The sequence below is a fragment of the Drosophila erecta genome, unplaced genomic scaffold, assembly GCF_003286155.1.
Source record: "Drosophila erecta strain 14021-0224.00,06,07 unplaced genomic scaffold, DereRS2 tig00000246-arrow-arrow-pilon, whole genome shotgun sequence".
In the NCBI taxonomy this organism is placed as follows: Eukaryota; Metazoa; Arthropoda; class Insecta; order Diptera; family Drosophilidae; genus Drosophila; species Drosophila erecta.
Genome location: NW_020825214.1, coordinates 1,216,992 through 1,241,407, shown reverse-complemented (window position 1 = coordinate 1,241,407; position 24,416 = coordinate 1,216,992). Strand labels below are relative to the sequence as shown.

Sequence of the window (24,416 nt, the reverse complement as noted above, 5' to 3'; positions counted from 1 at the left end):
CTCGTAGAGTAAATGGGTATACTAGATTCGTTGAAAAATATGTAGCACACAGAAGGAAGCGCTTCCGACCATATATTCTGTATTCCTTATATATATTTTTGACCAAGATCAGTAGCCGAATTGAAGTGGCCGTGTCGATCGGTCCGTCCGTATGAATGCCTCAATCTCAGAAATTATAAATGCTAGAAAGTTAAGACTAAGCATGCAGCTTCCAGAGACGTAGACGCAGCGCATGTTACCACGCCCACTTCAACGCCAATCCGACAAAAACTGCCCCGCCTCTTCAGCTTTGAAAAATATTTTGATCACGCCCACATTTTTTGGGCATATTTTTACATTTTCTTTAATTTTCAAATTTTTGCGCCCCATTTCTACAGATATTCAAGAAAATAGTGACGTTTCCCGGTCGCACTTTCACTAGCTGGGTAACGAGTATTAGTGGGGGAACTCGACTATGGCATTCACTCTAGTTTTTTCATTACCAGCTAGTGGTGGTCCCAACCCACTTCAGAACAAATAATCTTGTTTAAACAGTGCATTTGGACCGTATTTAAACGACTTTTTAGGGACAAGAAACCATTTAAATAATGGAAATTAGCTCGATATATGAAAGGTCTCATGACTTTTTGATAAACCTGTAAGATAAGATTAAAAAAATATCTGAATTATATACTTCTATGGGCGTCTAACCTCTTATAAAGAGGTTACTTATAAAAGGTATACTTTAATTTGCTATACTTTTTGTATAACATAAACAAGTTTATAAACATAAGCTAGCCGAAGTTAACTTCCTTTCATATTTTTTTTACGAGTATTATTCATATTTGAGCTATATTTCCGACTTACCTGCTGTACTATAAACGGTTTGATACTGTTAAACGAAGTATATAAAATCGAAATAATAAATACTGTAAACAAATTATCCGAAAATTGCGAATTTTGTTGTCCTTACGATTTTTGAGCTACTGTAACAATCTTGAAGATCTTGAATAAAGTGTAATACGTAACGAAATATGATATCTAATTTTGAATTTTAAATGTTCCCTTCTACTTAGACAAATTTATAGCATCCAATACTCTAAGCTCTTGGATCTCTTACCTTGCAATCGAATGAGTGATTCACTTTTGCCAAGGGCATTAACGCTTGAACAACTATAAGTTCCAAAATCTGATTTGGTCAGATGTCTTATGGTAAGGTTGAGGTGCCATGTATATAGGTTAATCATTTCTTCAGAAATATTGTATTTGTTTCCGTTGTGCAGTTTAATATTTCCTATAAAATAGACAAATGAGCTTCTAATGATTATTTAAATTTACATTTTTTACCTTCACTGCGGTACCAACCATTAAGAGGCTTGGGGTAAACTTCTACAATGCATTCCAAAGTTACTTCTCTTTCAACGGGTGCTCCAACCAATTGACTTATGGCTTTAATTGTTGGCGAAACTGAAAGAAATTAATTATACCATTCTGACAGAACAAAATTTAACTTTACATAAAAAATTTAGTTTATTTTGTAAATACAATTGGGTAGAATTTAATGATTGACTAAATAAATATGGTGTAACGAATTGTTTTCATTAGTTTTGCTCGCTACGAATTACAACGGCTAGCTCAGACAGTTTGTGTGTTCGTCCCACCAAATTTAAGATAAGACAGAGTTTAGGTTAGAACAGCTTTATTTGCAGGCTTCTTTAATGACCGACTCCTATGGTCCTCGGCTGCGCGGTGTCACTCTCCCGTTGTCCTTCCCTTGCTTTACGACCACGCTCTTTCCCGGACCACCTTGTCCGACCAATGACTGCACTGACCCTTCTGACCGTGCTAGGTTCCTGTGCGCTGCCGATGCCCTTCGTTGTCCAGCGGCGTCCTCAACCGGGGGGCTTAGGATGTTATGGTGGGGAGATTTATCGTCCGTTAGTTCGGACCACCTTGACCGACTAATGACTCTACTGTCCCTTCTGATCGCGCCTAGTTTTCCACTCTCAGGGACCGTCCTCCTGCGCTGCTCTTGTTCTCACTGAATGTTTAGTTGTCCCGGGGTACAGCTCTTCGCGTATTTAGCTGACTGTCTCCTGAGCTGCGCTTGCGCATCCCCTTTTATAGGCGGGGATCCCGTTATTTCCACCTTTTTCGCATGGCCTTTAGTTCACGGTGCGTCCTCCTTGTGCTTGTCCAAAGTCCGCACCGTTACCGTTCGACCTTTGTGCCCTTGGCCGCCTTCAGTCCAAGGTCCAGCGCGGTACCGTTATTTCACGGTCTCTCCGCTTCGCTCGGGTGCAAGGTCCACATATTTCCCGTTTGACCAGGTTGACCTTGACTCCTGCTTTCCAGCCTTCTTCGCTGTTGCCAGGCAGCTTCCCTTCACCTCGATTTGTGAGGAGTTTTAAGACTTCTCACATCTCCCCCTTTCTTCAGAAGTTTTTGAAAAGATGGAGCTTCCGGCGGTCCTCCGCTTAGGTGTCTCCTCGCATAGGCAGTTCCCTCGTCTCTCTTTTCGTCTATCCTGCGCCTTTTGTTCTCAGCCTGGCAGTCTCAGCCTAGTAGACCCCCTCGTTTTGCGTTTTGACTTGGCATCTCGAACATCCTCGCGCCCTTCTCCAATTTCCTTCATCTGCTGCTCGTCAGCAGCTCTGTATTTAAACTTCCCGCCTCCTTTTGAATTCCACACCCTTTCGTGTCTGGCAACTCCACCGAACCTCACCACGATCGAGTTATCGATTTGATGGCCGGCGTTGCCACTTCCTGTTTATGCCGATATTCCTGGGGTTGCCATGTTGTACTGATTGTTGCCAATAGTGTGACAACGTGTTGAATATCTATGTGTATCCAGTATTTTTGTTCCCTATCGATCGAGCCCCTTCATGCTCTGCGGTGGCTGGCCCTGGACCCGAGCGCCCCGGAGGCCAACTTGCGGCAGCAAGAGCCTCACCTCGTTCTCGTCTGTTGGTGCCAGGCAGGCTTGCGCTGGGCTTAATACCCTCCTCCCGCCCGTTGGTGTCGTGCCTCGACGGACCCGTGGTTTCCTCCTGGCACCTCCTGCACACCGCGTTCTGCTCCCCTCTTGGGAAATACCGCTGGTATCGAGCCCTGTGATTCCGCTCCAACTCGAACCGTTCCCTTTGGATGTCCAGCTCTTCAAACTCGTCGGCCAGGGCCATCAGGGCGTCCAGGTTCCGGCACTCGTACGGACGAACAAACTTGCGCAGGGCTGGGGTGCTGTTTTCTTTTACCCGCTCCAGTGTGTCTCTCTGCGACAACCCCAAGGGCCTCATGAGAGTCTGCATGTCCACCATGTAGTCCGTGAAGCATTCTACATGAAGCCTCTGGGTGGGAAGAATTCCTGGAAGCTCTGAATGAACCCTGCCCATGTCTCCCAGAACCTGTTGTTGGCAATGAACCACTTTAAGGCCCTGCCCTTTAGCAGCTCAAGCATCGCTCGTGCGATCTGGTTGATGCCCAGCCCATACGTCATTGCTGACCATTCCAGCTGCTCCAGGAATTCCAACGGCTTTTCGTGCCCGTCGTACCGGAAACTCCACACTCGCACCTGTTTCGCCACCTTTGCGTAATCTTGCGGGGCTGCTCTTGTGGTTTCCCGACGATCATGGCTGGCCTCCCGACTCTCTCTCCTCGAACGGCTGCTTTCCCGTCGTTCATGACCGACCTCCTGCCTTTGCTCGCTGGGAATTGCAACGGCTAGCTCAGAGAGTTTGTGTGTTCGTCCCACCAAATTTATGATTTGTGTGATTGCCCGACCAAAGAGAAGACAGAGTTTAGGTTAGAACGGCTTTATCTGCAGTCTTCTTTACTGACCGATTCCTATGGTCCTCGCCGTCGGCTGCGCGGTGTCGCTCTCTCGTCGTCCTTCCCTTGCTTCACGACCGTGTCGGCTCGAATGGGGCTTAGGATGTTATGGTGGGAAGGTGTATCGCCCGTTGGGACAAGCTGAGCTAATGGACAATCAGAAATCAATCGAACTGGATAAGGTAAACCTAGAAGAGTTGAACCCAGATAAAGCCTCGGCCAAAGTAGCCGAAATTTCGAGATCGGGCTACGACGCTGGTGTTATTTCCGAAATTGAACAGGAGAAAGAAAGAGACGGCTATAGTGTTTTGGCGAGCAGTGACGAAGTGGCGGCGTATGATGAAATTCTGGAAGGTTCTGATGTAGCGGCTGCGAACGTGCAGCTTCGTGATCGAATGATGGCGAACGTCGAGGCAGAAATACAATATTTGCAGCGAATTGAGAGGCTGTACGCTGCGCGCAAACGAGTGGCTAATTTAGAAAATGAGTTGGATCAAAAAAAATCAGCTCAAGAAGACAACATTTATATGAGTGTTTTGGATGCCCTAATTCAATCAATTCTGGAGACAATGGATACCCTGTGCTGCGTTGGATCGAAGACTTTTCGAATGTAATGGATATATATAAGGTTGTCAAATATCTCCCGCCTTTTTGTCTTTTGAATTTCGCGGCTATGTACAAAGCGCTACAGAGCTCGTAATTTGAAAGGTCTTGACATAACCTACAAAACGACGCTATGCATGATTAGTTTGCATATTGCGTTCAATAGTTATAGACGTGTAAACATGGAGTTCACTAACGCCGAAATTCGCGCTATTTTAAAGTTTTCCTTCGTTAAAGGCAAATCCGCTAGAGAAACGTTCCGTGAGATTAATGGTGTTTTGGGGGATGGTACTCTATCACTTCGAACAGCGGAGGAATGGTTTCGACGATTCAGAGCCGGTGAAAACGACACCATGGATAAGCCAGCCGGCGGAAGACCTGTGACGACAAATACCGATCAAATCATGGAATACATGGAGTTAGACCGACATGTGGCGTCTCGTGACATCGCCCAGGAGATGGGAGTTAGTCACCAAACCATTTTAAACCATCTGCAGAAGGCTGGTTACAAAAAAAAAGCTTGATGTTTGGGTGCCGCATGATTTGACGCAAAAAAACCTTCTGGACCGAATCAACGCCTGCGATATGCTGCTGAAACGGAACGAACTCGACCCATTCTTGAAGCGGATGGTGACTGGCGACGAAAAATGGATCACATACGACAATATCAAGCGAAAACGGTCGTGGTCGAAGGCCGGTGAATCGTCCAAAACAGTGGCCAAGCCGGGATTGACGGACAGGAAGGTTTTGCTGTGTGTTTGGTGGGATTGGAAGGGAATCATCCACTATGAGCTGCTCCCATATGGCCAGACGCTTAATTCTACCATCTACTGCGAACAACTGGACCGCTTGAAGCAGGCGATCGAACAGAAGCGTCCAGAATTGGCCAACAGGAAGGGTGTAGTGTTCCACCAGGACAACGCCAGACCACACACTTCGTTGATGACTCGTCAGAAGCTACGGGAGCTCGGATGGGAGGTTTTATCGCATCCACCATATCGCCCGGACATAGCGCCAAGTGATTACCACCTGTTCCTGTCCATGGCGAATGCCCTTGGTGGTGTAAAGTTGAACTCAAAAGAGGCTTGTGAAAAGTGGCTTTCCGAGTTCTTCGCAAATAAGGAGGGGGGCTTCTACGAGGTAGGTATTATGAAGTTGCCGTCTAGATGGAAACAGATTATCGAACAAAACGGCGCATATTTGAACTAAATCCGATCACTGTAACACTTTTTATAAAGCATTGAATAAAGAGCAAAAAAGCGGAAGGGAGATATTTGACAACCTATTATATTGCGTGTCGGAGAAAAAACGTTTTATCTTCGCCAAACGTTTACTGACTGGATCAGCAAGAGTGTTCATGAATAAAACGGCAGCTTTGGATTGGCCGAGTTTGCGAGCAGAGCTGATTGCCGTTTTTGACTTCAAGATTACTGCATTCGATGTGTTCAAGCAACTGGATGCTAGGAAGAAGTTACCTGACGAGGGTGCTCTCCAGTATTTTTTCTCCATGTGCGACAGGTGGAGTTGGCACCAGAAGATATTATTCGATTCATCGTAAAAGGCTTGGGAGATGAATACGCAGATGCGTCTACAATGGCTTATTGTAGTTCTTTGGAGGAGTTGCGAAACAAAATTATGATCTACGACAAATTTAAGAAGATGACGGCCCAAATTTCAAAGTCGGCGGAGAAAACTAAAGTGGTGAAGCCCCAAGTCCGTGTGTCCATGCCCGAAACCATTCGTTGCTACAATTGTAGGCAAATGGGACACATGGCTAGAGAGTGCAAACAATTGAAGAGGCGGGTGGATCATAATTACCAGCAATGTCCCGAGCGGAGGGCGTCAACCAGGCCGGCAGTTCTGCAGGATGAGGAGGAGTCAGGATCAGAGAACTTGGCAGCGATTCAACAAATAGAGATCTGAGGTTTGCGAGGTGAAAAGGGAAAATACATTTCTAATTTAAGTCTATTTGATACCGGCAGCCCGGTAAGCTTAATTCCTAAGTCATTAATTCCGAAAAATATTGTTTTGAGTTCAAAGAAATCGAAGTACTCTGGCTTAGGGGGACCTTAAATATCGATTTGGGGCATTTTGAAAGCCTCTGTTAAATTTTATGCGAAAACATATTCTATCCTCTTAAATATTTTTGATGACAAAATATTACCACTCACTGTAATGAACGTTCAATTAGTTCATAGAAAAAACATTAATGATACTTATAAATCCAAAGATTCTTCCCTTTTCAACAATACAAGTAATTTAAGTACAGCTATTTATAAACCCATAAATTTAAGTCATAATCACAACTCTGGTTTAGATTTTGAAAATTCTGTAGAAATTTTGGATGCTGACAGTGATGCGCAGAGATTTTTGGCTGACATTGAGCCATCATTAGAGGATTCATTTGAGATAGGCACTGAGTTTTGGTTGGAAATTGCAAATAGGTGTGAAAAAATTATTCAATCTCATTATTTTAGTATCCAATACGATTATAACACTGCATCTAGATATCAGATGTCTATTAGATTAACCGATACCACTCCGTTTTACTGTTCTCCGAGACTTTTGTCTTATATTGAGAGGTAAAATGTAGCGGAAATCGTTGATGATTTGCTTAAGAAAAAAATAATACGTCATAGCGCCTCACCTTATGCGTCACTTTTGGTCCTTGTGAAGAAAAAGTCTGGTAAAATTCGAATGTGCGTTGACTACCGTGGCTTAAACAAGCGTATCGTTAAAGATAATTTTCCTTTGCCCCTTATTGAAGATTGCCTGGAGTATTTGCAATGGAAATGTTGTTTTTTTGTGATTGAATTTAAAAGCAGATTTCATCAAATAGAGGTCGAAAAAAATCCGTGCCGTATACATTGTTACTCCTCAAGGACAATATGAGTATTTGAGGATGCCTTTTGGATTGAAAAATGGAATCGCATTTGGAAGCCTTGAGAAATTTCCCTGTGCCGCAGAATGTTCATAGTCTTCACTCCTGTTTAGGATTCTTTTCGTATTTTAGACGTTTCGTCCTGTCACTTGCGCGTATAGCTAAATCCTTGACAGAGTTGTTGAAGAAAGTCCTATTTCACTGAATGATGAGCAATTAAAAGCGTTTAACGATTTAAAGAACGCTTTAGCTAATCCACATGTTTTAGCCATTTTCAGTCGAGAAAATTGGTCGAGAAACCGAGCTCCATACGGATGCCAGTGCCCATGGATTTGGAGCTATAATATTGCAGCGACAAGATGATGGAAAAATGCTATTTCGATTTATTCCGGTAAAAACACTGCAGCAGAATCCCGATACCATACTTTTGAGCTGGAAACACTAATGATACTTATAAATCCAAAGATTCTTCCCTTTTCACTGCTAAAATGAACAATACAAGTAATTTAAGCACAGTTATTTATAAACCCATAAATTTAAGTCATAATAAATGCGTTGCGCCGGTTTAGAGTATACCTTGATCATAGATCGTTTAAAATAATTACTGATTGCAATTCGTTAGTGCAAACTCTTAGTAGAAAAGCGTTTAATCCTAGGATTGCCAGATGGTCCCTTGAGTTAGAGAATTACGATTATTCGATTATTCGACGCTTTAAGCAGACAGATAGATGTTGTAAAGTTGTTAAAAGAGAGTGAGTTTGGCGATAATGAAGTCTTGTTAGAAAACCTTGAGGAAAACCGTAGAGACCAACCGTAGAGAACAGTAGAGACAAACTTTTCGAAAACCTTAGAGACAACCGTAGAGATAGCATTATTCAAAGCCTTTTAGAAATCCGTGGACACACCCTTGTTGATAGAGTGCCACTTGATGACCTTTGTGAAGATCCCTTAGACTTCGTGTTATGTTGGAAGAAAACCTTCGTGAAGAAGAAGAGGAAGAGAATGGTGGAATCAATTGTGAGAAAGCTGCCAGTAATTACATGAACGGTAGTAAAAAAGCCTGGGGAGATGATAAATTGGAGTTTCGTGAGGACGCTTTTCTAAAATCAATACCGTTAGTTGGAGTTGTAGGAGCAACACCTGATGACGTAGACCTAATTCTACAAACGGAGCAAATGAGGAATAAAAATATAGTTCATTTGAGAGAGGAAACGTGCGAAACGTGAGTTAAGGGGTGGACTAGTATGTCGAAAGAACGTGGATGATTCTTATTGTTTGTATGCACCTGCTTGTATGGAAGAACAGCTAATTAGAAAATCTCACCTGACAGCAGATAAGTGTGTTAAGGATTTGAGAAGGACCTATTGGTTTCCAGAAATGAGAACTAAAGTTGAGCATTTTATTAGAAATTCTATTCATAATAGAACCTTGCATAGTATTCCTAAACCTTGTATTCCGTTTCATACACTCCATATAGACCATTTAGGTCCCTTACCGAGTATCATTTCAAAGAGAAAGCATCTCCTGGTTGTTATAGATGCTTTTACCAAGTTTGTCAAACTTTTTTCCTTTAATACGACTAGTACAAGAGAAGCGAGAGATGCGTTGAGTAAATATTTTGATTTTTATAGTCGACCCATAGGATTATATCGGATCGCGGTACTTGCTTTACGTCACTTGAGTTCACCACCTTTTGCCAAGAGCGAGACATTGAGCACATAAAAGAAGCCTCCGGCTAATGGCCAGATGGAGCGTGTAAACCGAGTGTTAACGCCAATGCTAGGGAAATTAGCAGAATCTTTTAGTCAGTCCGTAAGTCAGATCTTGTAAGCATCCGTGAGAACGCATCTGGTAATATCCAGAATTCACAGATAAGGAATGAAGAGTCATATAGAAAATATAGAACATAAATATCAAGTAGGTGATTATGTGGCTATAAGAAATGTTGATACTACTGCTGGAATTAATAATAAGTTTGCCCTTAAGTACCGTGGGCCTTATAGGATAAGTCGTGTGTTTAATAATGATCGATACGAAGTAGTTTATATTGATGATTGCCAGTTAACTCAACTGTCATTTAGAGGCGTATTAGAATCTGCTAGACTTGTTGGCCTTTGTTTACAAAGATCGTGGTCGACCTATAGCCAGGTCGGTCGAATGTAAATAATGTAAATATTGTAAATATCTATAACTATCGATAAGAATGGCACTCGAGAGATTATTATCGACGGTGCACGATCGAGGAAGTGCGATCACTATCAGATCTCAGCGATCAACGAACAGAAGTGAATAAATGAAAAGACAGAAAATATAAGTTTTACAAAATAATAAATTATGTTATATCTAACTCTATAAAAAAAAAATTTTTTTTGTTAATCAAATTGCAATTTTTATTTTTCCTTCGTTGTTGTGGTTGACTTTCACTTTTCGGTTATCGTAAGCATCCACCCTCACTCGGCTGTAGCTGAGGGTAAGTTGGTTAGGGAATAAAAAGAACAAGATAGATCCTGGAGTCCCTGCGGTACTACCGCTAGGCTATGCTTCGCAGGGCCAGGGTGCGCTCTGTGTTACTCCGCTGGACGTATCCTTCCGGCTCTTTCCCTCTCAGCTGCACGCAACCGCTTCATCGCAGCGAAATTGCTGAACTGGCCCCAGAAACACTGGTCCGAGATCATACGCTCCCCTAGGGTCGACGGCTCCACTATTTTCTCCATTAAGCCTTCCCGGTCGCGGTAGAATCTCCGGCAATTAAAAATAATGTGCTCGGCGGTTTCCTCAACGCCTGGTTAGGTAACTTCTAAAACACCCATGACCGCTTAGGATCTGGGTCAGCCAGAAGTTAACTTCGCCATGACGTCTTAGGGTCCATTTGGTCACATCCGGGATAATCCTGTGGGTCCATCGCCCCTTCGTCGACTGCTGCCACCGACGCTGCCACCTTTCCAAGCTATTAGCTCTGGCGTTGGCTTTTATGGCTCGCCTCTGAGCAGTGCTGCACTCTCCTCCGATCTGCTTTATCTCGTCGTAGATCTCTTTTGCCTCTACCGCCAACAAATCTATTGGGATGGTCCCAGCTATAACCTGTGCTGCGTCGTCCGATATTGTCCGGAAACCGGAGCACACAGTCTGTGCGTCGCTTCCAGGCCCCTGATGTATGACTGCTTGTTGGTAGCTTCGGCCCATATGGGGGCTGCGTAAAGTGCTTTCGCCCTGCAGACAGACTGTAGCAGTAGCCTGCGTCCCTGCCTAGGGCCCCTACAGTTTAGCATTATTCGTGCTAGGGCCCTAGCGACGCTCGCCGCCTTCCGATTAGTCTCCGCCAGGTGTTCTTTAAACGACAACCAGGTGTCTAGCATAACTCCTAGGTACCTGATTGCTCTTGCCGACGTGATGGTGGCGCCACCGACTTGGATGGTGACTGTCTCAACCTGCTTGTGGCTGGATATCAGCACGGCCTCCGTTTTGTGGTCTGCGATGTCTAGACCGACCGATGAGAGCCACTCCACTATGGTGCAAATGCATTACCAAGGCCCTCGGCTTCCCGAACTGGCATTTCGGGAATTGCCCTATGGCAATATCGTCGGCGAAGCCGATCACCTTGGTTCTTCCTGGCAGTGGTAACCTCAGCACCCCGTCGTACATAGCATTCCACAGCAGTGCCCCGAGTACTGAGCCTTGTGGGACTCCGCAGGTTACCCTGTGCTCCAGTGTGCCCCCGTTTGTGTCGTAGACTAGTACTCGGTCGCTGAAGTAGGACTTATGAATGCCCACTAATGCATCCGGTACGCCTAGGTTCCGTAAAGCTCCTATGGTGACGTCCCATTTTGCCGAGTTGAATGCATTTCGGATGTCTAGTGTTACCACTAGACAGTACTTCTTGTCACCTAGTCCCTTGCACTGCCTTCGAGGCGATCTCCTTCACCGTAGCGATCGCGTCCACGGTAGATCTCGCCTTCCTGAAGCCAAACTGCATTGGCGAAAGGTCCCCTGCAGCGGAGATGGCTACGTGCAGTCTATTGCTAAGGCATGTCTCGAAAGCTTTGCCCAATTGGTCAATCAGGCATATCGGCCTGTATGAAGATGGACTCTCGGGAGGCTTGTTTGGCTTGGGAAGCAGTACCAGCTTCTGTCTTTTCCAGCGCTTTGGGAAAAGGCCTTCCGTGAGGCACTGGTTAAAAATATTTGCGAATGCTTCCGGGTGCTCGTTCATGCCTAGCTTAATGACGATGTCCGGTATTCCATCTGGCCCTGGTGCTTTTCCCGATGGCATATCACTGGCTACCTTGCGAATTTCATCCGGTGTGAATATCAGTTCAGATGCGTCCGCAGGAGCCTCGTCTGCAGCTTGCGCAGCCAAGGGCACTACTGGGAACAGGTGTTCCACGATCGCCGTCATGTGGGCGGCGTCTCCGGCTTTCAGGGGTTTCGCTTGACTAATATTTTTTATGATTATTTTTTACGCTGATCCCCATGGGTCCTGCTCGGCTGAATCGCATAGTTCCAGGAAGCATCTCCTTTTTGACTGCTTAATGAGTCTTTTAAGGGTCCGACGGTTTGCCGCGTATTCTTGCCTCCGGAACACGGTGTTGGGGAGGCCCTGCTCCCTTTGCTGACGCCGTCTTGCCCGTAGGCAATTTATGCGTGCCTCTGCGATTTCCTATGTGATGGTGATGGCTCCTCGACACCTTCATGCTGGCTCTACATGCCGTCTCAACTGCTCGAGTGAGACACTCTGCGCTGTCCGCTGTGTTCCCACCGATGACAGGATTTCCAAGTTCCCTCAGGAACGTGTCCCGCTGGAGCGTCCTTGGGTTGAAAAGCCTTTGCGTTGGTGGGGCTGAGGTACGTCTTCTGCTGATAATGTCACAGTTTATCGCCTTATGGTCACTAGTAGTGTATACATCGCTGAGGGACCATTGTGCGCGCTGGAATAGCGAACTACTGCAAAAAGAGAGGTCCACTACCGACCCGGCTCCAGCTCTGCTGAAGGTGTGCTCCGATCCCGTATTTAAGAGAGCTACTTCCAGCGACGCGAAAGCTTCCTGGAGGGTTCGTCCTCTTGCATTCGTGTGGACTGAGCCCCATTCTTCTGCCCAGGCGTTAGAGACGTGGTGGTAGGTAACAGCTATACAAGCACAGGTCACCAACCACCCCCCGAACAAAGAATGAGCCGATGTGCAGGTTCCTTGGTCGGCTTACCCCGTTGGTCAGGATCGCGGCGCTCCTTGTCTCGTCGAGTATGTAATCCATCCCCGGGGTTTTTTTATACGGCTCGCTAATAAGCGCAACGTCAGCTTGAGTGTCGCGCATGGTTTGACTCAGCAGGTTGAGATTAATTTGGATAATCTTCACTTTATCGGTGGCTTGGTGCTCATAGGACAATGTCTACTGCCCGCTATGTGCTTAGCGTCGGCTTTCCTGGCACTGATGCATAGGAAGCATTTGGCCCCTTGTGTGCAGCTAGCTATCTTATGCCCGGTTTGTCCGCACTTGAGACAGCAGTCGCTGCGATTTGCAGGGCTCTTGCATCGCACCGAAAAGTGGGCGAAGTCCAGGCACTTGAAGCACCTAGGTCTAGATTCGCTCTCTTTGACTCTGCAGACTGTCCATTGCCTCGTGAACAAAGCCAAGACCTCGCTGTAGGTCTTGCCTTTCGCTTCCACTATCACCGCGTCGGGTCTCCGCGACAAGCGTGCTTTATTCCTCGCCTCCACCTTCGTCCATGTGCCTCCAAAGTTGGGCTCCCTCGAGTAGATGGTCGGTTGCAGAACTCTTCGTTGGATTTCAATGGCCGCCACCCAATCATCCTACCAAAGGATCACCCAGTTACTATGGCCATTATGAATTACGCTCTTCTCAGCATAATTCGATCCCAATATTGGCCTATTGGAGGGAGGAAAACCGAAAACAAGGCAGTAAACAAGTGCGTCAGGTTTTTTCGAACAAAACCTCGCCTAATGGCACATAATGACGGATCTGCCAAAAGAGCGTCTTGATGGATCTCATGCGTTTGAAGTCCCTGGCACCGACTTCTGTGGACCATTTTTCTACAAGCCTGAGGCTTTGCAACCAAGTCAAAACATTTGGAGCTCATTAAGGATCTTTCTACAGTTGCATTCTTGCACGGACTAAAACGCTTTATATGCACAAGAAGGAGGTCACGACAAATTTGGTCCGACAATTCAAACTGAGGCGTTTATACTTCAGCGACGACCACACAAAAGCAGGGTTCGATTTTTGCCTGGTAGAGAATATCGTGTGGCGTTTCATTTCGCTTCGATCGCCTCACTTTGGTGATCTTTAGAAAGCTGCGGTGAAGACAGCTAAACATTACTTTTATCGTGCTGTGGGCTCTTTCATTTTGACCCTCTATTAGCTGAGAACCCTGCCACATATCTGCGGTAGTTAATTCTCGACCTTTAGTATCAATTTCAAAAAACCCTTCCGATCTTGATGCTTTAACTCCAGGACATTTTTTTAATAGTGGCCCGCCTTTATCATTTATCGAACCAGATGTGCCAAACTTAAAGTTCAATCGCTTGAATTGCTGGAAGCGCATCGCCAATGGAAGGACGAGTATTTGCGGCAGGGACCTAAGTGGCAGCCTGGGCTAGTTGTGGATGACGTGGTCCTCGTTAAGGATTGTTGTTTGACGTCCCTAAAGTGGCCTTTAGCGAGAGTCGTTGAGCTGCTGCTGAAAGAGATGGAGTCGCCCGAGCTGCTGTGCTGAGGACACCAACAGGATTGACGAAGAGGGCAGTGAATAAGCTGTGTCTGCTTCCCCTTAAGGACGCGGTTGAAAACCACGCTTTCAATGGGGGGAGCATGGGAGTATGGACGCCAATGGCGTTTCTCTTCGCAAACTGGAGCTGGCTTAATTTTTTACACGAGAAGTACATCGACGTAATATTTCCTTCGGAAACGCATCTTACAAACCAATAAAATACTGTGGGATTGACAACTGATAAGAAAACTTATGAAGCACCACCAACACAAAGCGTTTACCGAATGCGTTACGTCCACCGCTGGACGGCAGCAATAACCTATGACTAGCGGCCGTATGCTGCCACCCAGTTTTACAATACTGAAGGGACAATTTTTTAATAATTCCAAGCACTAGGACCACACTTCATAGCAAAAGGAGACTTGTAGACGCTAAACATATCTATGAGGGATCACGCCTCGTGAACGCAAAAGGAAAACAGCTCTATTGAAAAAAAACTTACCCAAAACTAAAAGCCAGCAATCTCATTAAAGCCTGCTCCCGCTTAGCTGTACTATACAAATCGATACTGAAACCTACGACTCAGAGCTATGGGTGAATGCCAGCAGATTTTAAGACCTATCCTGCGGTACTGTAGTGTGTTCGGAATGAAAACAAAAAGACTTGGGCATTCCAAGTCGTTCATAAATGTATTCTCAGAACTCATAGAAAAAGACGATTTCTTCGCACCTTAACCACCTATCGAAAGGTCTAACGCAGCTCAAAGTCAGAAGCAGAAGTAGAACGAAACTGTAGATATTTGGGGAATAAATAAGTACAATATGCACCTTGAAGGATACCGATTTATAGTAGTAACAGGGCGCATGGCGCTTAAATGGCTGAACTCGATGAAAAGTCCTTGGGGTGGAGTAGTTGGACGAGCTCTAGAGCAACAATCGTTCGAATTCTAGTCTCAGTATCGCAGGGGAGGTCGATACCAGTCGATATTAAAGGGGACTCTACAATACGAACTCAGTCCGTACTCAGAATATTATATATTATTATTTCTTTGTAAAGTCGGGTACTTTAAGATATAAGATGCTTTAATTTTTTGAATGCCGAGTCTTATTCTGTATTAGTAATGTCAATTTTCGTGTACTTTTTTAAACACTTCGTCATGGCTTAGGCTCTGTCTGCATTGTTTGATATGAACTTATGGTACTATCCTGTCCTAACACCGTTTGGTGTTTTCTACTTAGGACATCTACACTTGTCAAACTGTAATTTAAGGTTGGCTTTTGCCAGTTTTTCGAAAACTAGTCAGCGATTGTGGATGCTCATCATGCGTAAGTATTTAATGACTGGTGGAAAAATCTCTTTTTGAAACTGAATCTGGATCCATTCCGATCTGGTGGAAACCCTTTGCCAGGTCTATAGCTGTGAAGTAATTGCTTCTGCCTAGTTTTCCTAAGATTTCGTCCATGTTTGACATTTTTTCTGTTTGGTTGTCTGTCTGCAGCTATGATTTCATTTAATTTTCAGTAGTCTAGCCTAATCATTTAGCCTAGTCATTTGCCTAAAGCCTCTTTTTTTCTTTGGGAGTACCCAGAAGGGTCTATTGTAATGTGAGTTACTAATCCTATCTTCTATTTAACTTTCTACCTCTTGCTCATAAGTCTGTACTAGGTGTTGGAATTAATTCGGAGCGTTTTACGATAGATGACGTTAGCTAACTATTCATAGTCACACAGACAAAAGTAAATACTCTCCTGGAAGCTACTGACGTAGCACATCTTCACCAGTATATGACATTGCCTTATTGTGTTCATAGCAATTGTTGTGCAGTATCAAACATGTCGAAGCTTGTGCCTGAAAAATCGTTTTTGCGGGGAGTGTTATTTCATTATTTTAACATGAAGAAAAGTGCCGCGGAAAGTTATCGTATTTTAGTGGAAGTATACGGTAAATATGCTCTCGTTGAGCAAGCATGCAGAAAGTGGTTTGCGCAGTTTAAAAGTGGAAATTTTGACTTGGAAGACAAAGAACGTCCTGGAAAACCGAAAAAGTTCGAACATGAAGATTTGGTGGCGTTGCTCGATGAAGACCCGTGCCAAACACTTCTGGAGTTGTCCACATCACTTGGAGTCGACTTTTCGACGGTCGGAAAACGCCTCAAAGCCATAGGAATGGTACAAAAACAGGGAACGTGGGTTCCATATGAGTTGAAGCCAAGCGACACTCAACGGCGTTTAACCACCTGTGAGATTCTTCTTCAACGGCAGATAAGGAAGGGATTTTTGCATCGAATAGTCACTGGCGACGAAAAGTGGGTACTCTATGACAATCCCAAACGCAGAAAATCGTGGGTCTTACCCGTTCATGCATCGACATCATCTCCCAGGCAGAATATTCATGGAAAGAAGATCTTGCTGTGCATTTGGTGGGATCAACTCGGCGTTATTTATTATGAACTGCTCCAACCGCGTGAAACCATTACTGGTGACGTATACAAACGACAATTGATGCGTTTGAACAAAGCATTGCAGGAAAAGCGTGCGCAATATAAAGATCGACACGACAAAGTAATGACAATGCAAGACACCACGTTGCGAAAGTCGTGAAAACTTATTTGGAAACGCTGAAATGGGAAGTTCTGCCCCACCCGCCATATTCACCGGACATTGCTCCATCCGATTATCATTTGTTCCGATCCATGGCGCATGGCTTGGCAGAGCAGCACAAACTACGACATGACCAAAAATTGGATCGATTCATTCACCGAATCGAAAGAAGAAGAATTTTTTTGACGCGGTATTCGAACTTTACCAGAATAATGCTACTGTAATGATACCCTCATAATAAATCACGAAACTTTGCAAAAAAAACGCTACGAATTAATTCCAACACCTAGTATAAGTTTGAATATCTTATCACCCTCGCGGCATTGTATGTCATAGTATTGCTGCAGGAATGCACACAATCTTCATTTTTCTTCTTTATTTAGATGATCCAATGTTCAGCTCAACTCGTGAGAGCACTAAAGTGGGAACGGGAGTATTCTCTGTGCTCCGAAAATGTAGAATATATCCCAAGTAAAGAGTAATTAATTACCAACAATTATTAGTTGCGCAAGGCGATACAGATACAAAGACGAAGATACCTCTCTTCGATACATAACAACGCATATTTCTCATATTTCTTCCCGCGGAAGTACACGACATAAATGCCAACGTAGGTCGGCCACGGACAAACATCCCCAACCTGACACAACCACCTATGCCCGAAAGAGCGCGTTCTTGCTCACCGTCAATGCCAACGATAAGCCAATAAGAACTGACGATACCCATGGTAACCAACACATCGACCTTGTTAAGCACTGCATTTGCTATATTTGGGAGCAAAGCTTGAATACTCTTGTAAACAAAATAATTGAACTTGTTGGAACAGACATCTTCCACATAATATCCCATAAAAGGACAATATCCACGAATCAAAGTCCAAGTGAATCCCGAAGAGTGCTATAGCACTCCTAAAGGACTCTTTATTGCAAAATATTTACGCAAAGTTAACAAACAACTCCTACAAAGTTGCAAGGGACTCCAAGTCTTTCTCTAGGGTATGGAGGCTGAAGCAACACCTGCTGATATTACGCAGGCATTAAGTGATCGGAGTTTCAAACTGTCTTTACATCCTGAACACTCTTCAAATTCGAACCATAACCTGACTCTGAAGCTATCAGGAAAACGAAGCTATAGTTCTTCTGCATTACCGTAGCAGAACCACACAAGAATACGGCCATAAGAGAGCATACTGCACACTGCGTTCAGTTTGTATGGAAACTGTTGCGGTAGCCACACAGCAAACTATAGAGGCTTTCCAATATAGAAGCACCTTAAAACGCCAACCTCGTCTTACGGCATAAACTAGAAAAAACTCAATGCTTCATGCAATCATATTAACGTCATGCTTCTGTCGGAAAAACAAAAGCGGCTTTTTGTTCCACGGAACAAATCATGCTTACAGAAAAGCACACGGCGGAACCGGTATCTTGATTAGAAATCACATCAAACACTACTACAAAGCGAGTTTTGAAACAACAATTTGCAGGCCACATCTATAAACGTACAACTAGGTAACTGTCACCCTCTTTTTAATATACACGTATCCACACCACAATTTCTGGACTTCTTCAACACCCAGGGGTGACTACAACGCAAAAAAAACATTCATCATCGTCATTCCTAAACGAAAACAGTTGTATAAAGCCATCAACAACTCAAAAAGATAGCTTAACTACGTATCTTCAAAATTTAAACAAAATTCCTGGTTTGATAAATTTTGCAATTACCAAGAACATCCTTAGAAACATCATTAGTGCCAAAGATAACAAACTCAGTCAAATACAGAAAATATATAAGTTCATTCAATGAACTAAATCCCAAGCTAAAATCTATAGAATCCTCAGCAAGCTCCCTGGAGAGTGTCATAGCTGCAGCTGCTACCATATCTACACAAGCTCCTTAAATCGTATCTCTGCTACACAGCCTTTGCTATAAGATGAAACTCCCATAAATCCCACGTCCACGCTATAATCGCTGGAGTTCCCCAAGGTAGCGTACTTGGACCTACGCTGTATGTCCTTTATAAAACCAACAAGCAGACTGCTAACGACTTTTACGTTTACCGACGACACAGCGATCCAAATGCCTTGTATATGTACCAAACCAACTCTCTTGTCACTTAGTGGCCGTGGAGAAGTGGCTGTTCGACTGGCGAATCAAGAAATGTATGTAAAAACAAGATAGAATGCTATAGTGGAGTTCCCCGACCATCAGATACCCGTTACTCAGCTAGTGGAATTGCAGTTTGTGGGCGTTAGAGTGGGCGTGTATTAAAAAGTATTTTTTTTTATTTTGGCAATCTATAGAAATTGGCAAGATGTATAAAAAAGAGAAAAAATATCAGAACAGTTTTTAAAGTGTGGCCGTGACTGTTTTGTGCGGTTTGTGGGCGTGGCAACATTTGGAAACAAATGACGCTCTGCGTCTTTGTCTCTGGAAGCTGCATGCTTAATCTCAACATTCCAGCTTTTGTAGTTCCTGAAATCGAGGCGTTCATTCGGACAAGCGGACATGGCCAGATCGACTCGGCTATTGATCCTGATCAAGAATAGATATACTTTATATGGTCGGAAAGGTTTCTTTCTGCCTGTTACATACTTTTCAACGACTCTAGCGTTTACTCTACGAGTTACGTGCATAAAAGCGTAATCCCTTTTAAATTTAAATTATAACTAGTCAAGCGTTTAAACAATTAAAATGCCGAATCCGGAAGTTCCAGATGCACGACAGTGTTCGTTATGTGAATGCTCGCTCCAAGTCTCATACCACGTGTCCTACCTGCCAAACAGTTTGTTTTGAAAAATCAGGAACTTCTTCCCATAATACTAGACAGCAGAAGGTCCAGGGCTACGGTGCTCAACGGTGCTCTTCAAGGCCATCGCAGACAGAGTTGATAGAAAATGCGATCAAAGGTACTGTGCAAAACATGCAAAACGAATTGCTTGCCATGTTGACGGACAAAATGGCCCAATTAATAGATACCAATCTTGCAGCAAGACATCCGTAATTTGAGGTGAATTTTGTTGGCCTAGCAGAGAGATTCGATTTCGAACAACAAGTTTTAGTAGACCCCATTATGCCCTACTGTATCTTGAATAACTGTTCTATTCTTTAGTCTTTTCTGTGCTGGTCTTCAAAACATTTAAAACCGTTTTATTCGATCTTTCAGATTGTCCGTTAGCTCTGGGTGTTCTGACTGCTGTTTTGATATGCTGCTTACCAAGCTCCTTTTTAAAATTTTCAAATTCCTTTGACGTAAATGCTGTGCCGCGATCTGATATTATGCGACACGGCTGACCAAATACTGCAAACAGCTGCTGAAGTGCTATAATTACTGGCGTTGTCTTCGTTGTTCGTGTTCCTTCCAAAAACGTGTATTTGGTGAATGCGCATACAAACACTAAAATGTGAAGATTTCCACTTTTTCTCTATTATACGGAATAATATAGGTACCCTGTCGTATACATGCAGTGACCCTTCAGACTTGATACCTTTTACTTTGTATTTACAGCACTCTGGGCACGAAGATATGTACGACTTCATATACCTCCTCATGCGTAGGAACCAAAAGTTCCATTGAATACGTTGGATTGTCTTATCCGTGCTGTAATGTCCTATGTCGTCGTGTTTTGCTTTTGTTATACTCCAGCGGATTGATTGAGGTACAACTAATTCTTTGCCGTTGGCCGTTTTACGTGGCTCCATTGTGAACTCTTCTCCTTTGTTCTGAATACTCTAAATAATATATCTGTGTCAGTATTGGGTCTTGCCTTTGCATCGCATACAACAGATAAATATTTTACACAGTAGCAGACTATGTATGTTGATGACCCCATCTTCATCAGCTACTGTGTAAAATATTTCTCTGTTGCTTGGTTGGTTATCTACTCATGCCATCCACGTGTGGCATATCCGCTCCTGGTCGATGTTTTCAAGTGAAATCAAACTCTAGTAGTTTGAGCCACCACCTTAATCTGTTACCACCATAAAAGAAGATCCCAGTAAATATATACGGAATCTACGGAATATACGAAAGGTCTCCGTAATTGCTAATATTTCTAACGCATAGCTTGAGTATCTGATTTCTGCGTCGCTGCATAGCCGGCTATAATAAAATACAGGCTTCGTTTTGTCTTCTTCTCGATGGAACATAATTCTTGCTATTCCCATTTTACTCGCATGATATTTCGTTGGGACTTACAGGGTCAGCACCGGCTTCGATGCTAAGGCTTCCTTTAGTCGTTGAAACGCCTGTTCCCGATCTTCCCCCCATAAGAACTCCACATAATTTTTCAATAATTTGCTCAATGGATAAGCAATCATACTGTACTCCTTGATACATTTTCTGAAGAATCCTGTAATTCCTACTCTGCGTACTTCTGTTTCATTACATGGCCTTTGATATTCGTTGATGCACTCAGTCTTCTCGTTGCCTGGCTGAATAGCGTTGCTCGTGATAACATGACCCAAAAAGGTCACCTTCGTTTTCATAAAAGCGCTTTTGGATGAGCGCAGAGTTAGGCCCACCAACTTTACATCATCCTGAAATTCATTTAATATAATTAGACCTTCTTCCACCGTCTTAGATGCCATCACATAATTGATAATACTTCGTTGGTGTTTCAGTTCTCGACTGATCTCCGTAATGACTTCTTGCGTTATTAGGTGCGTTCACCAGACCAAAGGGCATGACAATAAATTCATACAGTCCATCTGGTGTCATAAACGGCAATTGATATCGCCGCCCCAAGATGGCATTCTTAGTGGATACCTCTTATCCATCGTCGTCGTTTTGCACCTGCCAATTTTGGACAAATTTTCGGCAAAACATTCTTCACATCGTTTTAACAGATTGCTCACCTGGTCGGGGTCAATGTCCGAATCAACATTAAACCCGACCTGCTACCCCGCCATCAACGTCGATCCTGACTCTTCGGCAACCAGCATTTCCTGATCGTGGCAAATGATATCTCCGCCCACCAGGATATCATATGGTTGGAATTCGTTTGGTACCACCTGAATTTGTGTGAACAGCCACAGACAAACTCTGATAAGATGCACTCCTTCGATTCGACCACAGATCCTCCAAAGCCTTGCAGATGCTTGAACTTTGGCTGCCGTATTGCTCCATCTGGCACTGCTGCTTCTTTAATGAATGTGTTATCGCTGCAGGTGTCGATGAACTCTTCAAACTTTCAACCTCCAATCCATACTCCAATAGACCTCCATACTCCTTCTGTTTTTACTCATGCACTAGAGCAACTGTTGATGGTGTTTTCACCTTACAATCCTTTTCATTATGCCCAATCCAAGAACATTTGGAACACCCTTCTTTTCGCTGTGGCTCTGGACATTTTGGCGCAAAGCGCTCAAAATTATTGCAGTTATAACATTTAATTGCTTTCATCTTGCCATCAGCATCGTTGTTTTGCCTTTCATTAATCGTTGCAGCGGTGTATTGTTGTTGTTGCATACCTTGTGCAGATCTCAGACTTTCCAAGGACTTTGGAAGCTCTGAACAAGTGCTTATGTTCATTGCTAATAATGCTTTCGTGAGTTCTTGTGAATTAAGCTCGTTGATAATTTATGAATTTATCGATGGCTCATCAATGCTTGCACGCCATTCGATAGAGAACATCGCAGAAAAGTGACTCCCTATTGCGTTGCTTGCGTCGCATCAATTCTCTGTGTACATCGGCGCTATTCACCACACTTGGAGCGTGAATGCCGATTTGAATTAATCCCATGACCGATATACCTGCTGTGCATCCAGCCTTGTTTTTGCAACTCCCTGCATCTTATGTTGCACTGCAAACAGCACAGCGTCACTTGTCCACGTATAAATCCAGTTCGCTGATATCCTCCAATTAAGTCCGGTAGATAGGAAGTACGTTGATCGTTTGGTCTCCCTAGTCCAGTTTTTATCCAGGTGGGGTAACTTCTTACGATGATTATGGTGAAGAGCCTGACTTGGGCCCTTAGTGATTACTGGCCTTTTGGCTCAGCGAGAATGATTTATATCAAACGAATGTATGCTTGTCCTTATTCATAAAGTGCTTGCTTAGGACTGAGCACAGAAAAACAAGATAATATAAATATACTCTAGCTCCAATGCATCACGCCATGAATTCATGGTCGGCAAGCCGACTCAGCATTTATGCAGCGCAATGCGGTACCCCGGATAAGGGGTATCCGATTTCCGCCGGACGAATGAGCCAATCAGGAAAACATTCAGCAACATTCCAGCCACGAACCAAAGCTTAGGGGAGCCTGAGGCGACGACCTCATCTTTGAAGTTCTGGATGATGCGCAAGTTGTTGGTGTTCATTCGATGCAGCAATGGTATGTTTATGGCTGATCGTTCGAAGGTCACCAGATGCGTTTCTCTAATGAGCATCTCTGGACCGCCGTCCGTGCTAACGCGCGCTGTTGCCTTGTTAATGATGGCAATGCCATCATCTACGGGCATTATCTGCCTAAGGTGGCTGGGTTGAGTATGGCATTGGGCCGTGTTTCCTGCGTGGAGTGAACGGGCACAGGTTTCGCTATTGAACCGCTCGCAAAAGGTGTTGTGCGTGGTCTCCGTGCATTTCGTGACTGCCCAGCTGTCCGCTTCGCGCTCTGCGAACGTGTCTTCGTCGAGCCGTAGGATTTCCTGATAATGCGATACCGGGTAGACGGAGATTTTCTTACATCTGAACCTAACTCTGGGATAAGCTATTAAGACATGAATTATTTCATCGGATCGAAGCACCCTATTTTTTGCGGCTTCTACTAAACTAACTACTGGAATATCTTGTTCAGTAATTGGTGTCAAATCGGCATGGTCCAGAATTGTATGATTTACTATGCTGGCTTTCGCCAAAATTACAATGAGGATAACATTTTGAATCTCTGTTGTCAGCATTCTATTTCGTGCTAGAAGTGTCTCATACAGATGTGGATGTCAGCCCAATCGATCTTGCGGTCTCTGATAATTTTATTTATAGTGTCAGTTAGTGTATTTATTTCTTTCTGAGTTAATTGTGATTTGCCTTGGATTCGATTCTACCAACTGAGCTTCTGTCATACTCATTTTCAAAAAGTCTGAGGCGTTGGGAGTGCCCGCGACCACTTTAAGTGCTGTTGGATGTAGTTGGCGTGGGAAAAGTCGGTGCATCCGAGCATTTGCCATTGCTAAGGTGATGAGTGTCATCAAGGTTAACTTGTAATCCAAATGTAGAGTGAGGCGACTTAATTTCACGTTTCTCTGGCTTACTATATAATTATGATTGGGGAAACCTATTTGAGGTTGTCCTTATGGACCACCCTCCCCTTTATAAGAACAGACGTTCCTAGCACGTCTTGTTCCTTGCATAGTGGGGTTAACTTATTCCCTAAACGTTTATTGTTCTTGACAAATATAATACTTTTTCTCCTACCTTGAAAACACCATTTCGTCTAGCGGAGTTACATCGTTCGATGTTATTTTGTTGGGCCTTTATTAACTTTTCCTTAATGTCCAGGCAGCGTTCGTCGGTCCCCAGGTAAAGTTATTTCTTAGTAGACAGGTGATGGTCTCAGAATTGAAGGCGGCTTCATTGTCGCAATATATTGTTCTGATTTTTGGGAACAAGTTGACTAGTTGAAGCAAAGGCCCTATAATATCCACTATTGTTCTGGATTGCACTGGCAATACCACTGCGAATTTAGAGAACTTGTCGATACTTTCTTACTTGGCCTTGGTACAGACCCTGCAATTTAAAACCACATTTTTCGTAAAGCTGCTCATTTTCGGGAAGTAATAGTCACGGAGGATTTG

General features: G+C 43.9%; 2 protein-coding genes across 2 annotated transcripts in view; both read right to left on the bottom strand.

Annotated features, from left to right (window-relative positions):
- Positions 1 to 24,416, bottom strand: part of LOC26526371 (lachesin) — a 182,502-nt gene that overhangs the window by 23,551 nt on the left and 134,535 nt on the right. The window contains exons 7-8 of the mRNA XM_015157306.2: positions 1,327 to 1,446; positions 1,100 to 1,273 (exon numbers count right to left, since the gene is read on the bottom strand). Coding sequence (XP_015012792.2) covers positions 1,100 to 1,273; positions 1,327 to 1,446 — 294 coding nt within the window. The remainder of the gene's footprint in view (positions 1 to 1,099; positions 1,274 to 1,326; positions 1,447 to 24,416) is intronic.
- On the bottom strand, positions 2,258 to 3,834 carry LOC113564613. The gene is made up of 2 exons (XM_026982876.1): positions 3,817 to 3,834; positions 2,258 to 3,699 (listed from the first exon to the last, which is right to left on the bottom strand). Exon 2 carries the CDS (start codon positions 3,369 to 3,371, stop codon positions 2,820 to 2,822), a length of 552 nt encoding a protein of 183 aa, XP_026838677.1. The 5' UTR covers positions 3,372 to 3,699; positions 3,817 to 3,834; the 3' UTR covers positions 2,258 to 2,819.